We start from the raw sequence: 27,257 nt of genomic DNA on the forward strand, positions 1-27,257 counted from the left end.
TGTGTAGTTGAAGCACACTAAGGGGCATATTATGAACAGAGCCAATAAAATTATTGCTGTTTTTATCGGCAGAAAACTGCTGCAAAAGCAGTTTTAGCGGCAGTTTTCTGCCGCAAAAGCGGCTTTAGCGACACATTTCTGCCGATAAAAGCTGCAAAACTTTTATTGCCTATGTTGATAATATGGGCCTATGTTATTTACATTTCTTTGCTGTTTCAATTATTCTTTTTCTGTTACTTCTTCTTTTCTGCTTTCTGTTTTTTCTCTCTGTTATTCCACATGTTTTAATCTTATTTTGAACATTCACTCACATTCTCTAAGAAATTCTTCTGTGTTATTCTTCTACTCACCTTTTTTTCTTTCATTTCCTTATCTATTTTGTTTTTCACAATTATATCCTCTTCCATCTTTTCTTCGGTAAATAAATCTATTAAACAGTATCTCTGGTTTAGTCCCTATAGCTGTCTTTCTTTTAACATTACTCTCTGTTTACTTCCGTTATACTTACTCTTCTTTTTTAAATTTTTTTGGTTCGCTCCCGGTTCGCGTACCGGCGAGCGAACCGGGAAGCGAACCAAAAGAAATAGAGCTTGCCAGAGTGCTAAACATTCTAGCAATTTTTTTATAAAGGGGAGGTAGTTCTGAAAAGAACTTTTTTTTTAATGTTTTTGTTGTTTTATATTTTTTTTTATTTTTCTGAACATTTTTTGGTTTTTTTGTATTTTTTGAACAATTTTATGTTTTTTCTGTTTTTTTTGGGGGGGAAACAACAAAAAACAGGCATTGGAAAGGGCTCAACAGGAGCAAAAAAAAAAAAATTTTTGGGGGGCGTTTAGAGCACTTGTGGTTTTCAAATGCTCTGTTTATTAAGTTAATGCTCATATTGGCACATGAGAGTAAGGTACCGCAATATAAACAGACAATCTTCATGTGGATAACGTTATCCTGAATGTTTGGCACTGTTTCCCGTGCCTCTGGCCCCGACAGAGATACCTGTGCCGATGTCCTGGCCACAGTAGTTGGTGGGTTGTCCTGGAGGTCACGCATCTGTGCCCGGCTGTAATTTAGTGGATGCCACCTCAGCATGTGACGGTGCATAGTATAGTTGCCGTAACTATACTTCTTGTCTGTGCCTCTAGATAAGTCCTCTTTGCATATGAGGCACGTCACATACCGAGCATTAACTTTTTTCTGTCCTTCAGGAAAAGAAAAAAACTGCCAAATGAAACTATTTTTATGATATGATACCCGGGGCTCCTCTTGTAAAAACTGTGTTCCCTGTATTTCCTCTTCCTCTTCTTGATCCTCTTCCTCCTCTGTGTTGGGAAGGAACTGTGGAGGTGGTCCTCTCTTCCTATGAGGAGGTGGTGGTGGTGGTGGGGGTGCACCAGCTGCAGCTACTAGTGAAGCCATTTTCCACTGAGCAAAATAGGTCTTCCTTTCACAAAGTTGAAAGTCAGAGTGAGAAAAAAGGTGGGGGCTTTCATCATTTGGGAAAAAAATAGTTCTAAACCAATGAAACGTGTTATTTTTAGGTCACCTGACCTAGCCTTACATCATTAGGAAACCAAAAGTGAAATGAACCAATGAAAAGTTGTATTAACAAGTCACATGACCTGTTACGCTTATGTTACACGCTGTGGAACGCGCCCCGGATCGCTTCCGGGGAGCTGCGCTTCGCGCCTCGGTTCGCGCTCCGGAGCACTTCCGGGTGCGCTAACGCGGCGCGTCATAAGACGCATTACGCGGCAACGCGATACGTCGCGCTTTCGCGACGCGCCCCGGATCGCTTCCGGGGAGCTGCGCTTCGCGTCTCAGTTCGCGTACCGGAGCTCTTCCGGGTGCACTAACGCGGCGCGTCATAAGACGCATTACGCGACAACATGATACGTCGCGCTTTCGCGACGCGTCACGATGTTGATTTCTAACGCGGCAGTTGCGCAAACGGAACGTTTACCGGTTCGCGGACCGGGTCGCGGCACCAAATTGAGCTAACGGGAAGCTTCCCGGTTCGCGAACCGGGAGCGAACAAAAAAAAATAATAATAAAAAAAAATATTAATAAACATATAAAATATATTTTTTGATTTAAAGAAGAATACATTTTACAGCTATAGATATTAGCTATTAAAAAACCAATGAAAATCACTGAAAAAACCATAGGTTATAGACCATATATAGTTAGGAATTAGCATTTAAAAAACCTTGTTTTACTCACACAAAACCATTGAAATTCCATATATAGTTAGTTGTACTAACTATATATCGCGCACCCGCAATCCACTGCTGATCATGTCACATATTACATCATTCATGACATGGTCAGTGACATCACTGATGACATCACTGATGACATCTCAAATGACATCACTGATGACATCACTGATGACATCTCAAATGACATCACTGATGACATCACTGATGACAACATCCAGTGACTGTATGTTTCTGTAAAGTTAAAATATGTCTTACATATTGAAGAATGAGTGGATGTATAAGTGTCTGAATGAAGGATTTAGTAGGTGCATGACTGACTGTATGAGTGAGTGAATAAATGTGTGTCACTGAGTGCATGGGTTAGTGACTAAACTGTCTTAATTTGTGCATCATTATGTCTGTTGTTCTGTAAACTGCTGCATGTGTTGATCAGTAGCTATATGAGTAAGTATATGGGTTATTGATTGGTTGCCCAAGTATTTGTATGGGAGATTGAGTGTGTGTGTGTGGGTGGCTGGGAGGTGTATGACTCTGTGCATAGATGTGTGAGCAGTTGATTCACTAGATGTATGGGTTCAAAAGTGCATGTAGAAACACCTGTATGGGCGGTTGACTGAGTGCATTGGTGAGTGAATGGATATCTCAGTGCTACATGTCAAAGTAAGTACATATGTAAAACACAGTACATGTGACAGTTGACATATATGAATAACTGTGCATAAGAGCCAGTGAATGTGTGAGTGGCTGTATTGTCATTGTGAACTTGTATAAGGCATTGTAAAAGAGAGTAAATATGTGTTAGTATATGTTTGAATAAGTAAGGTGTGTATAACTGTATAGTTGAGGAAATGGAGGTGTGATTGATTCTTTGCATGACTGACTAGGTGTGTGAGTAACTCCATGGATGAGTGACAGTCTGTGAGGGTCTGTTTACACTGAGTGTATCTAAGGTTATATTAGAGTCTGAAGAGGTTCATCGTATTATCACATGAATGATGTCATCAGTGATGTGATCAGTAATGTCAAATGAGATGTCATCAGTGATGTGATCAGTAATGTCAAATGAGATGTCATCAGTGATGTCATCAGTGATGTCATTTGAGATGTTATCAGTGATGTCATTTGAGATGTCATCAGTGATGTCATCAGTGATGTCATTTGAGATGTCATCAGTGATGTCATCAGTGATGTCATTTGAGATGTCATCAGTGATGTCATCAGTGATGTCATTTGAGATGTCATCAGTGATGTCATCAGTGATGTCACTGACCATGTCATGAATGATGTAATATGTGACATGATCAGCAGTGGATTGCGGGTGCGCGATATATAGTTAGTACAACTAACTATATATGGAATTTCAATGGTTTTGTGTGAGTAAAAAAAGGTTTTTTAAATGCTAATTCCTAACTATATATGGTCTATAACCTATGGTTTTTTCAGTGAATATATATATATATATATATATGTGTATTTATAATATATTTATATATTTAAAATATATATTTTATGAAAGCAGAGAGCAATAGAAAAAACACTAGAGTGGTCTCATTGAGCCGTAAGTAATCAAATGGTGCAGAGTAGGTGGAAGAGGGGAATGCAAAGGGGGCAGGAGCTGTGCAGGGAGGCAGGGTGGGTTATTTGTTAATCATTAGTTCATTGTTTACTCCAATTTAGATTGTGCAGAAAAAAGCTGAATAAAGTAGCCTTTTACATCAAGCATATGTTTTATCCTAAGGACACATTTAGAACAATTGAGTTTTACATTGGCATGATTTAGAAATGGAGAGACAGCTAATGTGTAATGAGCTTTGTTGAGAAATAAAATGAATGGCTTACACGCAAATGTGTCTGTTAAGTACTTTGCGTGGCGATGAAATGAAATTAATTTGCACTTGTAAAGCGCACGTATACCCCAACTGGGGTGTCCTGGCGCTGTACGCATACCGCTGTGGAACCCTTCCTGGCTTTTCCCTGTGAAATGTCGACTCCTGGGCACCCCCAAGGTGAAGCCAGGCATCCAGCGCTGTTGGGGCCGTTGTGGAGATTAAGCAAGCTATTGCCCAGAGTTGCAGAGTGGGAGCCATGATTAGAATAGGCACCGAGGCGAGAATTATCAGGTCCGAGGAAATTGAGCCAAAGACCCGCCGAGGCAGGAATTGAACCCTGGTCCTAGGCCGGACCTCTGCATTAGGGTCTGCCACTCTAAACATTGAGCCACACTTCTCCACTATAGATAGAATGCAGCAATCACAAATAGGTCACATGCTAGTTTTTCCTGCTCTTTCGACTGGATGAAATGCACAGGACACGCCCTGGACTCGCACTGAAATGAGCATTTACCACTAACCCCACTATGCTCATTAGCAGGGATATGGTGGGACCTGCAGATCCTGTGATTGCACCCATCCCCATGGGGAGAGCATACAAAGCCTTTGTACAGGGCTATCCTTTGCCATGGTGCTTTAGGTCGATGTGAAATGCCTTCACAAGTGTGGCTGCAGCTTGTGATATTATTAGCAAAAATATTTTGTGGAAAGAATATTATGTTAAATGTATTGAGAAGGTAAGTGCAATCTATGTACATAAAGGCACATATATGTGGAGTTACATATAGTAAACCTTTTCTTAACTATAGGAATGTCCCTTCACAAAACTTTTTTTTTGATATTTGTAACAGAATATTTTGATGACATATCTTTTTTCTCCCAATATTTTGTCTAAACTCCACTGCATTCTGGCCTAGCATCACTGAAAGAAAAACAAAGGATGCATTTAGAACACTCTGACTACTGCAAAATACATACCCTTTGCCCTGAACTTCACAATGTGCCTTGACTGCATGACTCCAATCAATGGCCCCAGGTGCATTCGTCCTCCATTTTTCTAGCTCATTGATGCATTTATCATTCGGGCAGCAAATAATGATATCCTTCAAATTCTCGCAGGCTGGAAAGGCCCAATTGAAGAACGGACCAAAGCAGAGGGCAATCAGCCTATCTCCCTTCACACCACCTGGTCAGAAAGACATTCATAGCAAGAGTTATGGCAGAGCATATGATCAATTAATAGATTCACCATTAAATTTGCTGTTAAAGGATGCACCGGCCCCACTTCAAACAATTTCTGCACACTTTTCAGAAACAAATCAATACAATTAGATGAAAGGAATGAAAAAAGGAATTGAAGCTGGACTGTGAAAATCTTACAGAATGATCTAGACTGTGAGTTGAAAAGCAATATGGAGTTGTAAACAAAGTATGCCTAAGATCCTTCTATGATCAATATTTAAATCCTGCTAAACCTGTTCATCTCCAATACCCCACAGTCAGGAGCACTGTACCCAAAGAAAGCTCAGACAGAGGGCTTCTGGGCAGTAGAGTTGGAAGCACATTGCATTACGCATTTTTCCCACATGGTCTTGCAAGTATGGTAACTACAGGAGGTACATGCAAAGCATTGTCTGCGTTCATTTAAAATTCAAACATCTCAGTAGTTGTAATATATATATGTAATTTTATAGGCATGAACATCATTTAGGGTCCCAACAGATACCAGTTGCTCTCCCTGGGATGCCCCTACGGACCGTTACCGCAGAGCTAAGATTTCAAGGAAAATAGAGTCTTAAGGAACCCTCTCTGCCTCTGGTACTATAAGTTAATCTGCACATGCAATCTCTGCTTTCCAAAATGAAGATATTCAAAATGCTAGATAACTCTGACTGCAGAAAAAAGCATTGCTATCCTCTAGCTCCTAAAACAAAGAATGGAAATTACCAACTAAGGAACTGTTTAGAGTGTTGCATCTCTGTCAGGGCAATGGAGTGTTCAATTCTTCTCTACCGCCCTGATGGAGTAATTGCACCCCTAATTTGGAGATATGTGCTGCACCAGCAGACAACTCTTACATTGGCAGGGACCTCCATCACAGTTGGAGTGTCTTATTGAAAATTAAAATATGCCCCCCCTTGCCATGGGACTTTTTTACATAGCATGGAGGACATTCAAATATTTACTTCCACTTATTGGTATTTTGTGTGATAGCGGTAAGCAAGATAAATAACAAACCCTGGGTGACAAATTAAAAACCTTAGATGGCACATACTCTGTCAGAGGTGGATGTCAGCAGTGGAGGCGGAGACACCTGATTATAATTGAGGTGGGCAGACCTTCCGTACAGTAGAAAGGGTACTACATCACTCTGAGTTTTTTTTATTGTTCCACACCACTCATTGCATTTCCCAAGGATGACATACAAATGTATGCTACCTTTACAGGATAGAACACTTAATTATAATTGAATTCCATTTTTTACTGCTACTCCACTTGATCCACAAATTCTGGATTAATCGTGTGACACATATCTTTTAGCACATACCTCATTATCTAAGGTGAGACATTTCTAAGAATTCTATATTGATTTGAGCACACCTTTACCACTGATGAAGGGTCCTGACATTGACTGTTTGTTGAAAAGCTACTAAATATCAGACTGATCTAAGAACATGCAACTGTTTAGCAAATATTATTTGTGATTCCATTTGCATTTGCAAGATGAACATAAAGAATTTAAAAAACTGAGTAGTTATTTTACATGCTACAACATGAATCAACCTGTTTGCTGTTAAGGAGGCGCTTGCATAGCACAATATTTAAAAAGGTCCAGCCTCACCTCTGCTTTACATGGCCCTTGTTTGAAATCTATGGCCAGGCTTGCCTGGAAATGTTTCCCAATAGGTAAAAACTTCAAATGTACATTGTATTCTTTTTGTCCCCTCCCCTACATCTCCTCCATATACAGGAGGGATCCCTTTGCTTCCTGATCCAGGAAGCAGAGGTACTTCAGCCCTTTTTTATAGTATGGTTTTTCAGGGCAGTAAAATGTTTGATTTGTGCCCATAAACATACGCGTTTGGCTAACCATGTCTTGTTCCGCTCCCTCACCACTCCTTACCGGCGATTTACTTATGAATATTTCTCTGTATACACGTGCAGTGCCCCATAATATGGGAACTATTGATCAAATGATTATGCAGTGCAACAAGCCACCTTGCTGAACTCAGGGATAGGAAAAGCTTTCCTGTCCTTTCCTTGCGCTTGCACACTCTACGCTGCCTAGCGCAAACACAAGATCCCTTGCCTGCATTGTAAGCAGAATTGTGTTTAAGCAGGAAGGTGCCCTGAGGCATGTTCCTCATTTGATTTGTGCTGCAGAAGCAGAAGTAATGAGGAAAAATAAAAAAAACCCTTGTTAGGCCTCACCTGGGGAGGTGCAGCATTGTGATGCATTCCCAGGGTTACGTGGCTTTGCACGGCTTGATAAACCAACAAGGATGACACAACTTCTACAGAAATACACCCTCAGTCCTTTTACGCATGCTGGAACTCCTCAAATAAATACTTTGCAGACATTAATGATGGCATTTTCAGTTGCAAAGCTATGTTAATGTCCAAAAATGTTTTTGATATTTGCTCTCAGATACCTTTTTTTCCACATCAGCATGTAAAGACCTCATCTTGAAAACCCTGGAACAAGATTTCAAAATGACCATATTTACCACATTTAATAAATGTGGGTATTTCACAAGAAATCTATCATTTTGGATATGTCAGCAATTCTATGATCCTTTTAGTTTGCAGTCAACTGAGTTCAATTTGTGCTGTCTTTTTGTAACAACCACTAGCTTAAGATGTCAGTGGACCTCTGGTGAGCCCTGTTTAGTCTTGAAGAAACAACCTGAGGGCTGCTGAGTTCCTTTTGAAAGGCTGTACTTCACTTCTGTGTGGCTGATTGAGGGATATCTGTATCTGTGGTAAGATGTTTCTATTTGGAAGGATTTTCCACTTTTAGAAGTGTTTTGCTGTATCAACACTTCCTCTGTGATGTTGGGATAGTTTGAAGTCAGACATTTAACAAATTACTAGCCGCAACGTGACAAGGAGAAACCCACCTTCTGACTCCCTCAGCCTCGGGACGCCTTTGGAGAATTTGGCAGGCAGTTTTGGTGAATCAGGACGGGCGCAGGACTGCGACATCAAGCACCCTCAGCGGCTTGACACTCGCCGCAGCTGGAGCCTCTTCCCGCCCCGCCTCCTTCTACTCAGCTCCACCCACATCCGCGCACCGCGGGACGGGCGTGGGTGAAGCGCGGGCCAACGGCGGGACCGTTTTAGCCCGTTCCAGACCGATCAAGACCGGACCGGGCCACCCCTCTTGTATGTAAACTCTTGTGGGACCAAAAACTGTATGTACTCTATATTAAACTATTGACTACGAGTGCCTGTGTACTACTATAGATCAAGCGTTATTCAGGATTGACACTCGTGAAAGTAGGAGCAAGGCAGCAAAGGGGGAGGGAAAGCTAACAGGTATCCTTGACAATTTATCACCAGAGCTAACTCGGAAATAGATCAGGGCATAAGTTTAATGGAGCAAAGAGTGTCACTGGATATAGCAGTGGCCAGAAGAATGTCACAGGACCCTGTAATGGCCAAAAGATCGTCCTTGGGTCACATAGCATCTGCCAGAACCCCAGAACACATTGACTGTCCTACTCTCATTGTGTCACAAGCAGACGTGCACCACACTCCTAGCTCATATACAGGGCCAGTTGCAGTGGACGATATTATAAATGAATCCGTAGAGCTAGAGGTTCAGGATGACGAGGCTCATACAAGACAACTACGTGGGAGACGGGAGGGAGCTATATCGAAACGGAAACGCCCGACCGCTCCTGCTCACGCTAGGAAAAAAGTAAAAGTTACAAAAGCACAAGGGAATAGGGAGACAGCGAACAAAGAGGGGGAGGAAATAGGGTTTGCTCCACATGCAGTACAGAATGGGCGGGATGAGGTTGATGCTCAAATCGTTGTTAATCTAGATATACCAGAGGAATCACAGGATTCTTTAGTCAGAGACGAGGTGGGAGACAGTAGAGCAGGGATGGCTGATGAGGGGACTGCAATCCTGCTAAAGAATATGGGGGAAATTTAAAAAAAAACTTCTAACCCCACTGGAAACCAGACTGACACTCATAGAAAATCAGTTACTAGAGGTTGAAAAAAGTATAATAACACTGGCAAGCCTCAGTATAGTTGGATTACCTTCTAAACCAACCGGGGGTGCTGCATTAATGGCACCAGCACTAGACACAAACTTACCCCAGCCTTTGACACAGGAAACGAGTGAGAACAATAAAAATGCAACTATGGCGAACTCAGTAAGTTCTGTTGCAACAGTTAAAGAAACCCCAGTACAGGGCACTAATGTTATTAAGTCCAACCAGCAGGATCAGAAAGGGTATCAAACAGAGAGAAAACCGAGGGGAGGTTACATCAATTTACCGCCAGATGTAAGCCCCTATGTAATTGTCCTTACAGGGGTCCCTGAGCTAGGCAACCAACAAGAAGAATCCTTCTGGACACTCAAAAATAAAGTATCTTATTGGCTAAATGAAAATAGGCCCCTACCCACTCACATAAGGAGTAAAATCTTAATGGTTCGAAGGGTCCCTTTGATTGGCCCCTCAAGAAAATCTACCACTGGTGATTGTGTGGTAGTCGACTATGAAGACCCATGAACCGTGTACCATATATGTTCGTGGAACTTTCAAGGAGGGAACTCCGCAATCGAAACCAGACCTCTTTCGTTTTTTTATCCACCCAGGACGTGTCCTGAAGGTGGCGGAAGTTGGACTAGGGCCAATTATCATGCTCGGAGCGGGATCCGCGATAGGGGCATGGGCAATCCAAACCAATGGGTAGGGGCACCAACTTTCAATAGATTTAGCTGCTTAGAAGCAGTAGATTGACTGAAGTCAATTGCGGGTTGTGCACCCAGCACCAAAGGCAGACCATGTTTGCTGAGTCCTATGCTCAATCATGACCATGGGAAAGGACATACAGAAGTCCCTAGTACTACTAGCAGCAACGGAGTAGTTGTGGTAGCTTGTGCCCAGGGGGACGGACCACAGGACCCATCTATACATAAACCAGGGCATATAAATAGTGTCATCATACAAGCAGAGAGAACTGAACTCCTGGAAGGACAGAACTCCATGGGAGAGTTATCTATGGGAGCTATCGCTTTAAATATCAGGTCCCCTAACTTGGAGCTACTACCCACGAGTAGCAGTAATGATAAGATCCTGAAATTAATATCACAGAATATAGCTGGCATTACAAAGAACCTGAGGGATCCAGATTGGACAAAGTATATTGATTCTGGTGATTTTTGCCTTCTTCAAGAATCATGGGCACTCGACACGCCTCATAGGGTAGGCTATAAGTCCTTTGGAATTGGCGCCATCCCCTCTGTAAGGGGAAGGCCATCAGGCAGTTTAATCACCTGGGTCAAAGTAACTTTGAGGATTAAGGTAGAAGTCATATACACAAGCTCGCTGGACATACTGGCATTAAAAATTACAACTAGCGAAGGGAAAACACTCTATTTAATTAATGTCTATAATAGACCCGCTCCAGTATCCAAGGAATCATTAATTTTGGTAAAGCTGGACTCCTTTTTAAGTACAATAGTTGACAAAGAAGCTGTTATTATAGCTGGTGACCTAAATTGCAACTATGAACCAATCCTAGGGCTGAGCGATGTTTTTTATGAAGAAGATCAGGCAAACAACATTCCCTTGTTGGACAATAACGATCCTGTACATTGTTCAGTTCTGGCAGTTCAACTAGTGAAGTTGTCCGCGGAACATGGTTTTAGGGCTTGCAATGGTCGTCTCCCATCGGATACGTCCAAAAAGCCAAAATTTTTTAGGAACAATTGCAAAAGCAATTTAGATTTTGTAATCGTTTCCTTGACTATCTGGCAGCATATGATCGACTTAGAGGTGAAGGACAGGATAGAGAGTGACCATCGTCCCTTGGACTTACAGCTAGAAGCATGCTTGGTACAGGGGGCTTGGAGTGCAAAGATAACTGATCCACATAGTCCTTTTGGCAACGCCGGTTGCCTTGCTGTTATTCACCTGCCTTGCGGGGGGCTTCCTTTCTCGGAGCTCGTGCTTTTCCTGCTCTGGGATGCTTGACCTGCTTGACCTGGCCCGTATCTCCCTGCTCTCCTCCCGCTGCCGCAGCTGACTTTCATCTCGCTCTGCGGCCGCTGTGTGGGGGAGAGCGCTGTCACCAGGGACTACAGGCTCCAGCCTTCAACGCGGCCGGAAGCCGCCAACGCCAGAAACGTGCCAGGAGGTGCTTTAAAAACACCCTCTTTCTCGGTGGAGCGGGGCACCCTGTTGGCAACGCCGGCTGCCTTGCTGTTATTCACCTGCCTTGCGGGGGGCTTCCTTTCTCGGAGCTCGTGCTTTTCCTGCTCTGGGCTGCTTGACCTGCTTGACCTGGCCCGTATCTCCCTGCTCTCCTCCCGCTGCCACAGCTGACTTTCATCTCGCTCTGCGCCCGCTGTGTGGGCCGGAAGCTGCCAACGCCAGAAATGCGCCAGGAGGCGCTTTAAAAACACCTTCTTCCTCCGCGTCGCGGGAGCGCGCGGGTGCATCCCGGGAGAAGCCCGGGCAAAGGGCGGGCCCTCTGTGGCCCTCAGAGGCCAGAGGAGGCTGGGCTGGGCCATCACCCTTGGCAGTCCCTTCCTCCTGGGACCCACATCAGATCAGTGATAAAGTATATTCTATCACTTTACCGATTAAAAAATTGTTTAGAATCATGGGGAAAAGGACACCAGCAGCACCCAGGCCAAAAGACGTGCACAAACCGGCCCAGCCATCAACTGCCACCACCCCGCGGCCAACATTGACCGCCATTGACAAAATGCCCCAGAAGACAATTGATGTCGTTGCTACTGCCATTCAGAATACTGAAAGGCGTTTTTCACTCCCATCAAGCCTGCCCCCTCTTCTTTTGAATCATGACAACTCATTGGACTCCTCACTTGTTGCTTCCTTCGCTGGACTTCCAGGCATAGACCCCAATGAGAACTGTATAATTGTGGACATGGCCCCATTGGCACAAATTACCCCAGGTAGTAGGTTATCATCTACACCCACCTTGCTCAGGCATGACATGAATATCAGTCAAGATTCCTGCGTACCATTGATAAATGATCACCTACACTTAGATGGTAACGATTCTTATGTGGATCCTGATATATAAAACAATGAGGGAGATAAAAGCAATAGCATCCCTGTGCGAACCCGGGGCCAAAAAGGTAAAAAAAAATTGAAGCACCTAGACACTGAGTCACCATCTAAAACACGTAGATCTAAGGGAGGGCGCAAGCGAAATCGAAGCGCTCCCGCCCCCGTTGAGCGGAATAGGGATAAGGAGAAGACGAAGTTATGGCAACTAAAACTCCTCTCGTAGAAGTTAGTGCAGCATCGGGAAATGAAGTATTCTGGGGGAGAATGGAGACACTATTGTCCACCCTTTTAGGACCAATTAACCAACAATTTCTAAATCTGGACAAGAGGTTGAGAGTGATGGATGATTACATATCAAAATTGGGCATAGGGCAGACCCTAATAAGCAAACCTAAAGTTGGGGTATTAGGTGGCACTAAGGCTAATAATAGCAGTGCCAATACTATTCCAAAAACAACTCGTCACAATAAACCAACTTCAACCACGCCCGCACCCAGCACAAGTAAAACCCAACACTTAGCCAAACACGCTCCGAGTTTAAATACGACTAAGGCAGCCAGTGTGGTAAGGACGGATCCTAACGCTGATAAAAGCAAAAGGGCCCTAATTAATCAACCTAAAAATGATTCCCAAAATCGCCCTACAGTTCAATCTGAACTTAACATGGCAACCAATACGAGGAAGATTCCCACCCGCATCAACCTGCCGCCTGAATACGGGCCATATGTGTTGATTTTTTGTCAATGCGCCTAAACTAAAGAATGACCAAGAGGAAAATCACATAACTCTTAAAATAGGATTCTCCACTGGTTATCCTCAAATTGTAATTTCCCAATGGAAGGAGCAAGGGAGATCATCCAAACACAAAGAGTCGGGTGGGTGGGCCCACTGAGAAAAAAGTTTGAGGGAGACTGTGTAGTTATAAACTTCAGGTCCCCTCAATGGGCTCAAAAAACCCTTGCTAACGCGCCATTACCCTCACCATGGGAATTTAACACGACTCTGCTTCCCCTGGGTTATTTTTATAGACACCTAGCCCCAACCCCTAATTCCATGTCCAACCCGGCCGCGCGACATCAGGAGAAAAATCTTGGAATCAGGGATTTATACCCATCTCACCAACTGAACCAAGATGTTCACCTCACGAACGGCCCAGCCCAGCGCTATCAGGCTAAATTCATGGGACACCCTACGCCATACCCATATTTCCCCACTTTGCCTTTGCATAATCCCAATTCAAACTTAAATTTTGGTCATAATGAGTTGAGGCCTATATATAACATCCCAACCTATAATCGGTTCAAATACGCCTTCTCAAATTTAGAAGATCAGGACTGACTGGGGATTAAGGGAAGTAGTGGTGCATGCCAAGATGAAAGCATTGATAATGAGGAAAACTCACCCTCGGTATCAATTATTTCATCTCAGGAGACATCAGCACAATGCCATATTACCACACCTGCAACTACACATGAGGCTATATTTTCCACACCAATTAACCTCACGCAGAGCACAGTTAAGAATGTTAGAAGTATACCAATAAGACATAGTAACCACTGTGACCTATCCATTCTTAGCTGGAATGTGGCAGGGCTGGAGTCAAGACTGTCAAACCCAGAATGGACTCAGTTACTGGATGGTAAAGACAGTATCATGTTCCAGGAGACATGGGCTGTGGAGAATCTATATATTGAGGGCTACCATTGCTTCAGCGTGACAGCACCCAAGCCTGACTCAGGACGTGCAGTGGGAGGTTTATTTATTGGCATTAAGACACTGTCCGGCGGCACAATCACAGACCTTTCAAGAGGAAACCCGAACATACAGATTTTAGAGTTCAAGCGAAAGACACGGATTTATTTAATCAATTTTTACAATAATGACTTTTGTTCTGTACCTAACAAAAACTTTGAAGCACTCTCTAAGACTTTAAGAAACCTGGAAACCAGTTCTGAAACTGGGGAGGAAACGGGGATTCTTATTGGGGGGATTTTAATGCAAAGAATTCTAAGAATCGCAGAACGGAGGATAGAAACCACCCAGATCAAGCTGAACGAAGGGGTATTGAACTTGCTAATATACTAACTGAGCATACTCTCAGTAATGCTATGGACACAAGCCATATACCCAGTGAACCTCATGCTCCTACGTTCAGAGGGTGGGACTGTTCCTCCACAATTGATTTTATTTTTATGTCTCCCCATTTATCAGACTGTGTGATAAAATCTACAGTGGTAGAAACCTCGTTTGGTGATCATATTCCCCTCACTTTGACCTTAAAACTAGGTCCTAATCAGGTATATGCCAACTTAAACGGGGCAAGAGATATTATACCCACGGGTGACGGCTTGCGCCTGAAATGGAGGGGAGTCGACAGCGGGGCTATACTAGAAAGCGTAAATAGGGAACATCCTAAGCTATTTATTTCTTGCCTAACTACGGATGGGAACTGTCACAGGATAATCGATGATTTCGGTAAACTGTGCTCAGCAATAAAAACCTCTCTGTCAGTCCCATTACCGAAAGAGCGGAAAGAACCCAGGTGGTTTGACTCTGCCTGTTCACTAGCAAATAGGGAACTGCGCAGGGCATTAACCACTAAACCAAGGTGCTTAGTAGAGGTTCAGGCAGCCAGGAAATTCTATAAATTTAAGATAGCCGAAAGGAAGGCTGCTTTACTAACAGAACATTGGGAGTCATTGGTCGGGAGCGCTAAACTGAAAAATAGCGGCCCTTTTTGGTCAGCTGTCAGAAAAGCGCGTGAAATGGGCAAACAACTAACCCCAATCAGTTGCAATATAACCAGCAACTCTTGGGAGGCCCATTTCTCCAAAATATACGCTGCGCCACCTGCAGGATCATCTACCTTTCCCTGCGGTCAGCTTCAAGGCTTAGAAATAGACCTCAATGAGGTGGAGATAGCCATCAAAGAGAGCCTTGGAAACAAGGCTCCAGGCCCTGACGGCCTACCTATAGATATAATTAAGCACAGCCCGGACCTATGGGCACCAATCCTCCTCAATGTTTTTAATAGACTCCCCACAGTTCCCATGCCCACTTCTTGGACTACCAGCACCATAGTCCCAATTTTTAAAAAGGGTGAGAGATCGGACCCAGTGAACTATCGTCCGATTTCTCTTTTGGATAATACCTTAAAAATCTTGGGGCGAATAATCTATAATAGGGTGGTAGAGTGGACTGAAGATACGGGTCTACTGGACCCGTGCCAGATGGGATTCAGAAGCAGGGTGGGGACGGTCGAGCAATGCTTGAATCTGAAATTGATCATTGACAAGTATAGCATCGCCCGATCGTCCCCTATCTACCTTGCGTTCATGGGTCTCTCATCCGCTTTCGATCTAGTGAACAGATCCAAACTGTGGGCAATTCTTTTGAATTACAGACTGGATGAGGCCCTTGTTAACTTCCTGGCATACCTCCACACCGACCTCAAAGCACAAGTTAGGATTGGGGCCGGTGGAGAAGTATCTGGACCCATTAACATCGGCAAGACAGGGGTGCGTTTTAGCACCCCTGCTGTTTATTATCTACATTATTGGTCTGGTCAAAGCTCTAAAACAAGTGACTAGTGATGTACCAACCATCCAGGGGCAACCATTGCCAGTTTTATTATACGCTGACGATGCGGTCTTGATGGGACGAACACCAAATGCCCTTCGCCTACTTGTTAAAGGTTTTGTCCAACACATGGAGGGCTTAGACCTGCGGGTCAATTTCAAAAAATCTTTTATTATGCCGTGTGGGCCTGGGAAACGCAAGCTCAATACTATACACATAGGGACAGATAAATTAGAATCTGTATCCACATTCCCGTATCTTGGTTTGGTTTTCGCTGCGAATGGCTCAGGGAGTGGGCATACAACCACGCCATGTGCAAGTTCTCGAAAGCCAACAATTCTATTTTGAGCTTGCCCCGACCAAAGAAAATAGGTGCCACCAGAGCTATTTTAAAATGTTTTAACCTACAGTGCCTACCAGTAGCCACATACGGGGCCGAGGTTTGGGGTTTGAGGAAAAGCCCCAGTATTCAGCTAGAAGACGGTCGATTCTGTAGGAGAATACTGGGTGCCCCAATTTCATCCTCCGAATTGATTTGCCATGAGGAACTTAACCTCCCCTACGTATGTAATTTTATTAGATCTAGACCAGCTCTCTTCTGGATTAGGATCTGGAGGAATAATTCAGCCAGTTTAACGCAAAACATCATAAAAGACTGTCTTAAATGTGATCACGGCATGTCGATCCCCTGGCTCGCGGGAGTTTTTAAAACACTGAGCAACGTGAACAGGGAAGACCTTTTCTCCGATCCCAGTAAGATTGAATTTAAAGATAAAACTGAGGTCAAACAAGCACTGTATGCACTTTATAGCTCAGAACGAATGGAAAGGGAAACTCTCAAATTAACTGTTGTGACTTACCAGAGAAATGATTTAAGTATGAGAAATCTCGCACAATACCTCACCCTACCCATGACCAACTGGGAGAGATCATTGTTGTTTCGGTTAAGGGCGGACTCAATAAAATTTTTGTTGGGCTTTCCCCTGGGCTATCAGAACACAACAGATTATAACCCATGCCCGTGTGATGGTATTAGTAAACAGAATGATTTGCACTTTCAATTTTTATGTAAATTTTATTTAAAATATATTAACTGGCTTTTAACTCCGTATTTTACGAAACATAGACCCCTTTTGTTAGGGGAGTCCTACTCAATGTTACTTTCCCTGGACACAGTTGAATTAATTTACCGCACTAGCACTTTCTTGAGACTTATAATACGTGTACGTAAAACGATGGAAAACCCCTGAAAATAGTCTAATGAGAAATGTATTCGATTTTAACAATTCATGAATTTTGTAAATTTGATTCTTGTTGTGTAAATGTATGTTTTTATTGTGGTACTTTTATGAATTTTATGAAATTTGAATAAAGGTCTTTTGAACTTGAACTTGAACTTGATCCACATAGCGGTTCACGTGAATATATAAAAAAAATTAAAAAATTTTGGGTTGGGGACAACAGGAAATGCCAGGGGTCAAAGCAGGATCTCTTTTGTGGCAATAAGTGTTGGGGCCAGACCAAATATGCCCAACATCCTGTATCTGTTTCAAAGAAAATTCCTAAGTAGTTGATATCTAACTAGGTTTGCCAACTTTTCCATCATATATATGATCGCAGATTGATAAGGTAGAATTATACTTCCACCATGTGTCTTAAATGTGATCACGGCATGTCAATCCCCTGGCTCGCGTGAGTTTTTAAAACACTGAGCAACGTGAACAGGGAAGACCTTTTCTCCGATCCCAGTAAGATTGCATTTAAAGATAAAACTGAGGTCAAACAAGCACTGTATGCACTTTATAGCTCAGAACGAATGGAAAGGGAAACTTTCAAATCAACTGTTGTGACTTACCAGAGAAATGATTTAAGTAGGAGAAATCTCGCCCAATACCTCACCCTGCCCATGACCAACTGGGAGAGATCATTGTTGTTTCGGTTAAGGGAGGGCTCAATACAAATGTTGTTGGGCTTTCCCCTGGGATCTCAGCACACAACAGATTATAACCCATGCCCGTGTGATGGTATTAGTAAACAGAATGATTTGCACTTTCTATTTTTCTGTAAATTTTATTTAAAATATATTAACTGGCTTTTAACTCCGTATTTTAGGAAACATAGACCCCTTTTGTTAGGGGAGTCCTACTCAATGTTACTTTCCCTGGACACAGTTGAATTAATTTACCGCACTAGCACTTTTTTGAGACTTATAATACGTGTACGTAAAACGATGGAAAACCCCTGAAAATAGTCTTATGAGAAATGTATTCGATTTTAACAATTCATGAATTTTGTGTTTTTATTGTGGTACTTTTATGAATTTTATGAAATTCGAATAAAGGTCTTTTGAACTTGAACTTGAACTCTTTTGTGGCAATAAGTGTTGGGGCCAGACCAAATATGCCCAACATCCTGTATCTGTTTCAAAGAAAATTCCTAAGTAGTTGATATCTAACTAGGTTTGCCAACTTTTCCATCATATAAATTATCGCAGATTGATAAGTTAGAATTATACTTTCACCATGTGTCAGAATCGTTTGTGATCCTTTACGTCATACTTACCTAGCATTTCTCTCAAATCCTTCAAATTGGGTGAATGCATTAATCATGACTCAATAGCCACTGCTTGCAAGCTTTAGAGAAAATAGAACACATAAAGTAGTCAAATGGAAAGAAATATCAAATACCTGAAGCAAAGGCTTTGTTTAAAAGTGGAATGACCCTCATCACTGTGTCTGTAAGAAAGGGGGCATCCTTTCCAGTGTACATGTCCATCAGCATCTTTGGCTCCAAGAGCTGGTCATGGCGCTCCTTCAGCTTGTAAACAGATTCCATTTCTGAGAAAAGTACTGAGAACCTCTGCTTCCTCAATTCATGCACATGTGTTTTTGTAGCAAAAAAAATCTAAATTGTAAATTATGAACACACAGTAGTTTCAAGTTTTTTATTACTTTAGCGCAGTTAACCATTGCTATAAAACTCAACATCAACATTATCACATTTATCGTATTAAAAAGACAGAGCTAAAAACAACTCTCCAGGCTTAATAACCATTACACTTATAAACAAAACAGTATTTTAGTTGCCAAGATAAACATATTAATGTACCAAGCCCAAAATAAAAGATAGATCAAGACAGAGGACAAAAAAAGTCTGTAATGAGTTTTTGAGGGAGGGGGTGGGAACACAGGAGCCAAGGAAGGTAAAAAAAGATTGTCCAAAAGTCTCACAAATTTTCCAGACCTTACAAGTACTTGAGTGTCTGTGGACGTGAAACACAAAGCCGAGGCCTCCTAGCATGTCCTAATGCCCCATTTTATATACAAAGGTTTTAAGAGAGACCTTCTAGGGGCTGCCAAGGCGGGGCAGCAGCACAGGAGATGCAGCCATGATTCGGAGTGATAGTTACACAATCTGCAGGCCCCCCTCACTTGTTGGGGCCCATCTGTTAAAGGCCGTCGAACGCAGGCCTGGAAGTCGCATAAACATTATGTTCTTCCATGCCGCTGCATTTAAATTTTCCTGGAGATAAGATTGCGGTTTCCCGGGAAGATACGAGGAGTTCAAGGGGAGCAAAATGGTAGATGTTTTTACAGCCTGAAGGTCCATACGAATGGAGATTAGTTTGACCTGCTTATTGATAAGTTTTTTCCAGACTGAGTACGGAATGGTGTCTGAAAGAAGAGATACGTTGTCAATCTCTAGCACTGTTATGGCATTTACAATCTGAGTGTTCCAAGGGTTACCAGGACTAGAAAGAGTTTCTTTTAGCTGGGATTTTAAGGTATTGTCTCCAGCTTTTAATGTCCTTATAAAATACTTCAGGGTGTCTGCCTCACAATAGATTGATTGTCTTTGTAGGCCCAGCTCCAAACATAGTCTTGCCCGCTGGATGAAAATTTGGAGATGGAAGATTTTTTTTAAAGTAGAAATTTGAGCGAGGTCGAGACTAACAGAGCATGCGCCGTGGAAGGCCTGATCCCCGTAGGTTAAGGCAGGAGATAAAGTAGCTTTGGTCACCTTCAGAATGGATTCTGCGGAGGGGCTACTCAGGGACAGGTTCAGTCGGGTCAGGGAGTATGTGATTGCTCCTGCTCTCTTTTTCAGGGCGGCTAGGTGAGCTGCTGGTCTAGACGTCTCATTGAACCAGACTCCCAGGTAATTATATTTTGGAGTTGTATTAATCCTGGCAGGCCCAATGTTCCACCTTGGATTTTTCTTATTCTTGCATCCGCCAAATATCAGTACCTTGGTCTTTTCCTGGTTGATTTTAAGGGCGTTGACGGTATTGTATGTATGGAGCCTACTTGACACACAGTAGGATGGTGATTGAAGATTCTAAACTGTTCCATATTTATGTTAATCATACAGTGCGGGGTGAACGAAGAGAGAACAAAGTCACACAGGCTGGGTCATGCAAACTGAAAAATCAAAACTTTATGAAGGCTACTATGTTACTGGTCTGTCACTGTAGTGGTTGGGTATTTTGTTGAGATCAGTTGGAAAAAACATGCACCTTGCGCTCATTGTTTAGTATAAAATGAGCTTGTATTATGAATGCTCAGCTTTCTATCATTATTTCTCTGAGCAATGCAACAGCGCAGAATGTATTTTTTTATTTATTTATAAAGTGTTATACAGTAAAATGTAGAGCCTAGAAGGGTATCAGAGCGCTTAAAAAATGTGACAGCAAGTTGAAAGCAGGATAACCTAGAAAAATAAAGGCTATCAGTACTCATTATAAATCAGGAGAAGGAGTGAGTTAAACGGGGAACAGCCTTCACAACGCGGGCATTACCACGCGCTGCCATTAGTACGCTGCTTTTACAACGCAAGTCGTTTCAACGACTTGCGCTGGAGGGCATTGTTGGACAAGGAATAGTTTAATTTTCTATTCCAACACCTTCCCCACTGTAACGTGGCTGGAGTTGGAATAGAAAATTAAACTATTCCACTATCCAGCGCTTACAGCACAAGTCATTGTAACGGCTTGCATTGTAAACACAGCGTTGTAATGGCACGCATGGTAATAGCCCGTGTTGTGCTGACATACAACCGAGTTAAACATCATAAAGCAGCAGCGAGGGCAGACCCTGGTGGGTGAACTGTGTCAGATCCATACCCAGATAAATGAATTGTTGGATTCATGGTTAAAAACAGTTTGACTTTTTTTGGTTAAGGATCGGCCACTGCTAGACAATTCCAGTTTGTCGGCTAGGTACTTTGGTCTGTTGAAGAGCAAGGCTTTATGTGTTGTGTTAGGAATTTTACCTGTGTTCTTGCCCCATAAGGGATGTCTCCTTTCGCTCCTTCTTTTTGCAATAGCAATTGAACCCCATGCAGCCAAAGTCCGATAGCATTTCCGTGATCATGATCTTATGTATCCAGAGAGGCAAATGCTAATTCCCCTACACGCTGATGATGTTACGCTGTACCCGCGCAATCCAGACGAAAGCCTCAATCCCATCCTCTGGCTACTCATCTGATTTGGTCACCTCTCCGGGGTCAATATTTACTGGGGGAAATCTAAGATATACCCCCTCAAGGTCACCACCACGCGATTCGAGCCTAACTTTCCACTCACATGGTGTTGGGGTACGCTTAACTATCTCGGAATAGTTATTTCTCGAAACCGGCACAAATTGATGCTGGCTAATTACAGATGCACGCTTGATCTCCTAACCGAAAAAATTAACAGGTTGATTGTGCTGCCCCTCTCCATGGCTGGCAGAGCCTCTCTGATAAAAATGGTAGTACTACATAAATTGCTTTACCTTTTTACGAACATCCCCTAAGCTCCTAGCTGTAATTTTTTTACAGAGATCAAAACCCAACTGATTCACCTTGTTTGAGGTGCGAAACAAGCTAGGCTGAGCTGGGACATCCTCACACAACACTTTGCTGCTGGAGGATTTGAAATACCAGATCTGTAACTATATTTCACCTACACCCAGGCTTACTTTGCAGCCTACTGGATAAATCCCCCTAATATGTCCCACCTGGCGATAGAGGACAGATACCTGACACCCACAACATGCTCAGCATACTTGAGCACCCCCGTGGTCCCGAAGACGACCCTCAGCTAAGAGTAAATGGGAAGGTGAATTGGGATCTCCCCTCACTGAAGAACAATGGTCCTCCTGCTATCGCCTACTGGGGAGGTCTCATGTTTGCAGCAAAGTATTTGAATGATTGCACTCAAGAACACTTAACGTTAGTTTTTGTGGTAACAGACAATGGCAGTAATATAGTTAGGGCCATGTATGATGGTGGCTATTTCAGGGGCTTTCTAAAAAAAGGAGACCGGGTCAGCAACTTACTGGCCACCTGCAGAAGAATCTGCACACATTTCAGCCATTCTTTTAAAGCTTGGAAGCAGCTAAGGAGCATTCGACGTGAGCATAGAATGCCAGTAACAGCACTCATCCAGGAGGTGCCAACACGTTGGAATTCAACATATATTACAGGCTTGAAGGTCTGTTTGAGCAGTACCGACCAGTCATTGAATATGACATGCAAAGAGGGGATGCTACTGTCAAAGGCATAACCATTGATATGGACCAATGGGGCCTAGTTAAATGCTTGACAGAGATGCTACTTCCTTTTGAGCTATCCACATGTAAAGTCAGGAAGGAGGACTGTACTATGGGCCAAGCTATCCCAGTGTTGCACATGCTACAGGAACAGCTGAATAGGGTGTCTACAATGTCCCAGGTGTGGAGGAAAAAAAGAAGCATATGAGTTAGTGGAGAGCTTAACCCCTCACTTATCTGAAAATACATGGGTGCAAAGAGACATTGTGTCATCCAACCATTACATTTCTGCCACAATTCTGGATTCACGGTACAAAGCTGTACTGAACACTAACACATTGATTCCCTTTTCAGAAGTGGTTGTTGCCAAATAGAAAACCTGGATATCTACAGAAGCTAGTGGCTTAGAAAAAGGAGGGCTGGGATTTTGGAGAGCCTGCTACTCCGACCTAACACAAGTACTGCAGGGCAGCCGGCGTCAAATTCAACTTCAGAGCCTGAGGGCAGTGCATTTTGCTCATAACAGTCCAAACCACCAACAACACCAAGAACCACAATAGCAAGAACAGGATCATCAGCCCCAGTACAATCGGCACAGGACTGGTATGTATGACAAGGGCTTGTTAGGTCCAGTGCTGAGGCACATACAAAAGAGGCAGAGCAAAGTCGGAGCACTCCTGAGCATTTAGTTGATGGTCCAGGCCTATCTGGATGACCTAACATAGATATACATTGATCAAAACCCATTGCTGTATTGGTATCGGAAAAGGGGCCAATGGCCAGTGCTCAGCAGGCTGGCGATAAACTATCTGTCTCGCCCTGTCAAAAGTGTCTCTTCTGAACATGTTTTCAGTGCTGCTGGTGCTGTTTTAACAGTGAAAAGGATTAGTCTCTCACCCCAAAACATGCAGAGGTTAACCATGATCAAAATGAATCAGCACTTTATACCACCGGATTACTCCATACCTGAAGTAGCACATCAGGAAGATGATGACTACGACTTAGTTCATGGAAGTAGTGTGTTAGATGACCTACTTCTGGGTGAACCACCAGAGTTTGAGGATGAGCTCTACTTCCCACACAACTAGGCTTTCAACGTGTTTCTTTTTCTTTCATCCTTATTTACTTTTACTATTTGTGTGTGACTCTTTCTTGTTTGAATCACAACAAATCTATCACTACCGTCGTACTCTTTTATTGCCGGATTGGAGTTGCAACTGTGTGCAGTCATTAAATAAGTAAGTCCACTCCTCCAAGTCCTGCTCTAGTCCACTCCTCCAGACTCGCACTAAATCAATTTCCCTCAAGCCAGACATTGAATGGAGAATAGTACAAGAAATGTGTGCCTGCCTTGTCAAGTCCCTCCAAAGAACATGACTAATTTACTATAGCTATTCTCCTTCATGAGCCGAGAGGGACTGCCCCTTAAGAAAAGGTAATGATGATGGCATGCAATAGACGCGGACTCTGATTGATTTGTGTTTTTGTTGTTGTTTTGCATGAAGTGTACTAGTATTTACTCTATTCTACATACAAAAACATGACTCAAGTAAATGTTTCCCTTCTTGTTGTTTAATAACAAAATTGTACTTCTACTGGAGTCCAATCCATTGCTTTATTAATATGGAATCTGGACTCACTCGGTAAACTCCAGAGTTGGACACCATGATGAACATTCTATACTTGTCGCAGTCAGTCAGTCAGTAGGATCGCAGATGATTGATGGAATAACACAGGCGTCTCATGAAGTGGAGCAAAAGTTTAACAAGTCAACAACAACGACAGCAGGCATACTTACATGTCTGTGTAGTAGTGGAGGTGAGTGTAGAGGTATGACTGACAGCGGTGCATGTTTTTATTTACCTAATTTGGAAAATGCTATGTTGCAATATATGTGTGCTCTGTCTGGCTCAAAATCTAAGCTAAGTGGGGATTGGGTGGGCTCTGTCCTTCTGTTGTTAAGATTAATGCTGGAGACAGAGGAGACATTATTTGGCCATGCCGCGTCTGAAATTGATCTTGTTGCACTCCTCCGTAATTTATGCATTTTAACTTTACTTTTCTCTTTGATTTTTCAATATCCTTTTTTTTTCCATATACACTTACAGGCCGGCCTTTATCGTGTGCTATACTGGGAAAAACAACTCAACTTACCTTACCAATCTGTATCCACCCAAGATTGATGGACGGCCCATCCATGGAAGGAAGAACCAAGAGGAATGCCGAGATGCAACTACCAGCTTGACCATAACATAGTAACTTATAGTAGTGTCTTCTTTTATTTCATTTGATTCTATTTTTCTCTTCAATCATTTTACGACTGTGTGTGTTGTTGTTTATTATGTTTATATTTGACCCCTACAACTATTTTACAATTTTCTTTGCCAGCTTTAACCTCTTCAGCGCGACCGCGATTCCCCCTCCGGTGCTGGGCCCTAATAAAAACGGGCGTGGTCATGACGGAACGGTTCCGTCATGAGCACAGCTCAACCGTAGCTCATGACGGAACCGTTCCGTCATGAGCATCGAAGGGGTTAAAAGGAAGCCTGGTACAACAGAACATAAAATGTATGTAAATTGGGTCTTTTGGGGGGCAGGCAGGCAGGGCAATTTCATAATAATAATAACAATTAATAATATACTGCTGCCCTGGCCTGTACTACTAGTCTAGTAAAGTTCATCATTAACCATCAAGTCATCATCATGCATGCATTTTCTTTTTCTCCGTAATAGATTTACGAGGGTCATCTGCCAAGATTGTGTGTTGTCCATGTGAAGTGTTTGTCTTTGTCAAACCATTCCCGCAAATACCCCTTCCCAACCATTCATCAAACTCTATCCCTCTTCCCCCGAGCTGTGTGATTGACTTAAATTAGTTTACAACAATAATTGATCACATACTTGCTGTGGGGGAGGTGGTGAAAGCAGTAACTTAAGGCAGGACGAGGATCTTCTTCGGCTTGCCCACATAATCCATCATAATTAATTGCTGGCATTGATTCATCATCCTTACAGCACTAAAGGTTACACTTGTCCACTACATAGGTTGAGTCAACTTCAGTTTGTCTCTTGAACTAGGCTCTCCCCACCACCAATATGTTTTATTTTACTTTAGCATTGCTTAACATCATGGTTTCTTGTTTGGCAGTCTTCTTGTGTACTGTACATCTTTCTACTACTCCTTACCGAGTCGCCCTCAGGTGACTGACTGTCTCATTTTCTTTTTTTGCAAATGGTACTTCCAGTGTCTACTACTACCACCACCACCATGAAATCTTGGTACACCTAACCATCATCACCATGCAGCCATCGCTTTGCCTAAGTTTAAATAAACATCAATCAAAGGTAAGAGAAGAAGTTTCAGGAAGGCATATTTAATCACATGGAAATTAATTCATTAATTTACACCCCCACACCCTACCGTTCTGAGTCCAGTTGCAGACTGTATAGACTATGAGGAGAGACTGACAGTACTAGTAGGACAAGTCACTCACAGGTGAGGGTATTGCATCTATCTGTTCATGTGTTCCACTATCAGCAGATTATTTAAGTCAAAAACTGGCTGGGGCTCTGCAGCAGCAAAAGAAACTGTGTACGGTAAAAGAGTAACCCCCCACAAAACATTTACATTGTATGTAAACTGTAAGTATTAATAATGTATTCCCCTAACAAAATAAACTAATGTAAAACCCTACAACACCTGACCCACCCCTCTCCCTAACCCCAACCAATGTCCAAAGATAAAGAAAGAGTCCAAGCAATGTCCGCTCAGCTGGAGCCCATTGTCCATAATAAATAATAAATATAAACCCCAACTTTTCCACAGTGCCCAATTTCCACACACCGAAAAAATAGATAAAAAGGGGGCAATGCGACAGAGTTTTAGCGGCGGACTCACTTGTTTACCTCCAGGACCTTTATCTGCCCATGTAGGCGTGCCACCAGGAGAAGAATGCGGCGCTTGAATGCTTTACAATTAAGTCCACAGGGGGGCAGCATTGTTGAATGTAGCACATTGGGCGGCTGCCAGATTGTGGTGCTCTACCACTGGGGGGGCCTGGCTGGGGCTCGGGGCATAGGAGGAGGCCGTCTCTTCCTCCTCCGCCAGAACCACCAGCCGCCTAAATTCTTTGGAGACGGCTTCCAGCTTCCGGCACTGGACAATGGCTGCCAACTCCTTCCTGCTGGTGGTCCATATGATTGGAAAGGGGTAGCTATATCAAGAAAGAAAAAATACCAATGTAACCAATACTCTTAGTAAAACTGTAACACAAAATGAATTCTACACAGTACATAACATTTGTGGTATCCTCCCACTTCCGCGGTCTCTAACATTTGTTGTGAGTATCAGGCATACTAGTACTAGGCACTATGGAATAAACAGGTCTTCTTCTCTCTCTTGTCTAGCTAAATTAACCTTGTTGTAGACATGTCTGCTCAGTTAGCTTGCGCCCTAGACAAACATACTCATGTCGCAGACTCACATTATTTTTATTTGCTACAACTCTGCAGGTGGGGAAGCTGTAGGCCACAACTACATCATTTTTTTATTTTTATATTATGGGTTGCCATACTCTGTTACATCAAAGGCAACTGATCAATTTCACTTTCACCCTGAATACTACAAGGCAGATGATAATGATATCTGATCCAAATAGTGTACTTTAATAAGGAATTATGAGTAAATAAGAGATGAACCAATATTACCATATTTAGGGGAGTGAGCATACACATGTTAGCACTGGTTAGCAGTGTTAAAGTGCAGACAGTCCTAAAAGAGATAAGAATAATGTAGGGAGGCAGACAAAAAGTTGGGGG

General features: G+C 42.8%; 1 protein-coding gene across 1 annotated transcript in view; it reads right to left on the minus strand.

The window, feature by feature from the left end:
• Positions 1-18,750, minus strand: part of LOC144752086 (nicotinamide N-methyltransferase-like) — a 112,619-nt gene extending 93,869 nt beyond the window's left edge. Inside the window, exons 1-2 of the mRNA XM_078640036.1 lie at positions 18,594-18,750; positions 5,024-5,231 (exon numbers count right to left, since the gene is read on the minus strand). Of these exons, the coding sequence (XP_078496162.1) occupies positions 5,024-5,231; positions 18,594-18,741 (356 nt within the window). The 5' untranslated portion in view covers positions 18,742-18,750. The remainder of the gene's footprint in view (positions 1-5,023; positions 5,232-18,593) is intronic.
• Positions 18,751-27,257: the final 8,507 nt, after the last annotated feature.

The sequence above is a fragment of the Lissotriton helveticus genome, chromosome 4_2 (genome assembly GCF_964261635.1).
Source record: "Lissotriton helveticus chromosome 4_2, aLisHel1.1, whole genome shotgun sequence".
Lineage (NCBI taxonomy): Eukaryota > Metazoa > Chordata > Amphibia > Caudata > Salamandridae > Lissotriton > Lissotriton helveticus.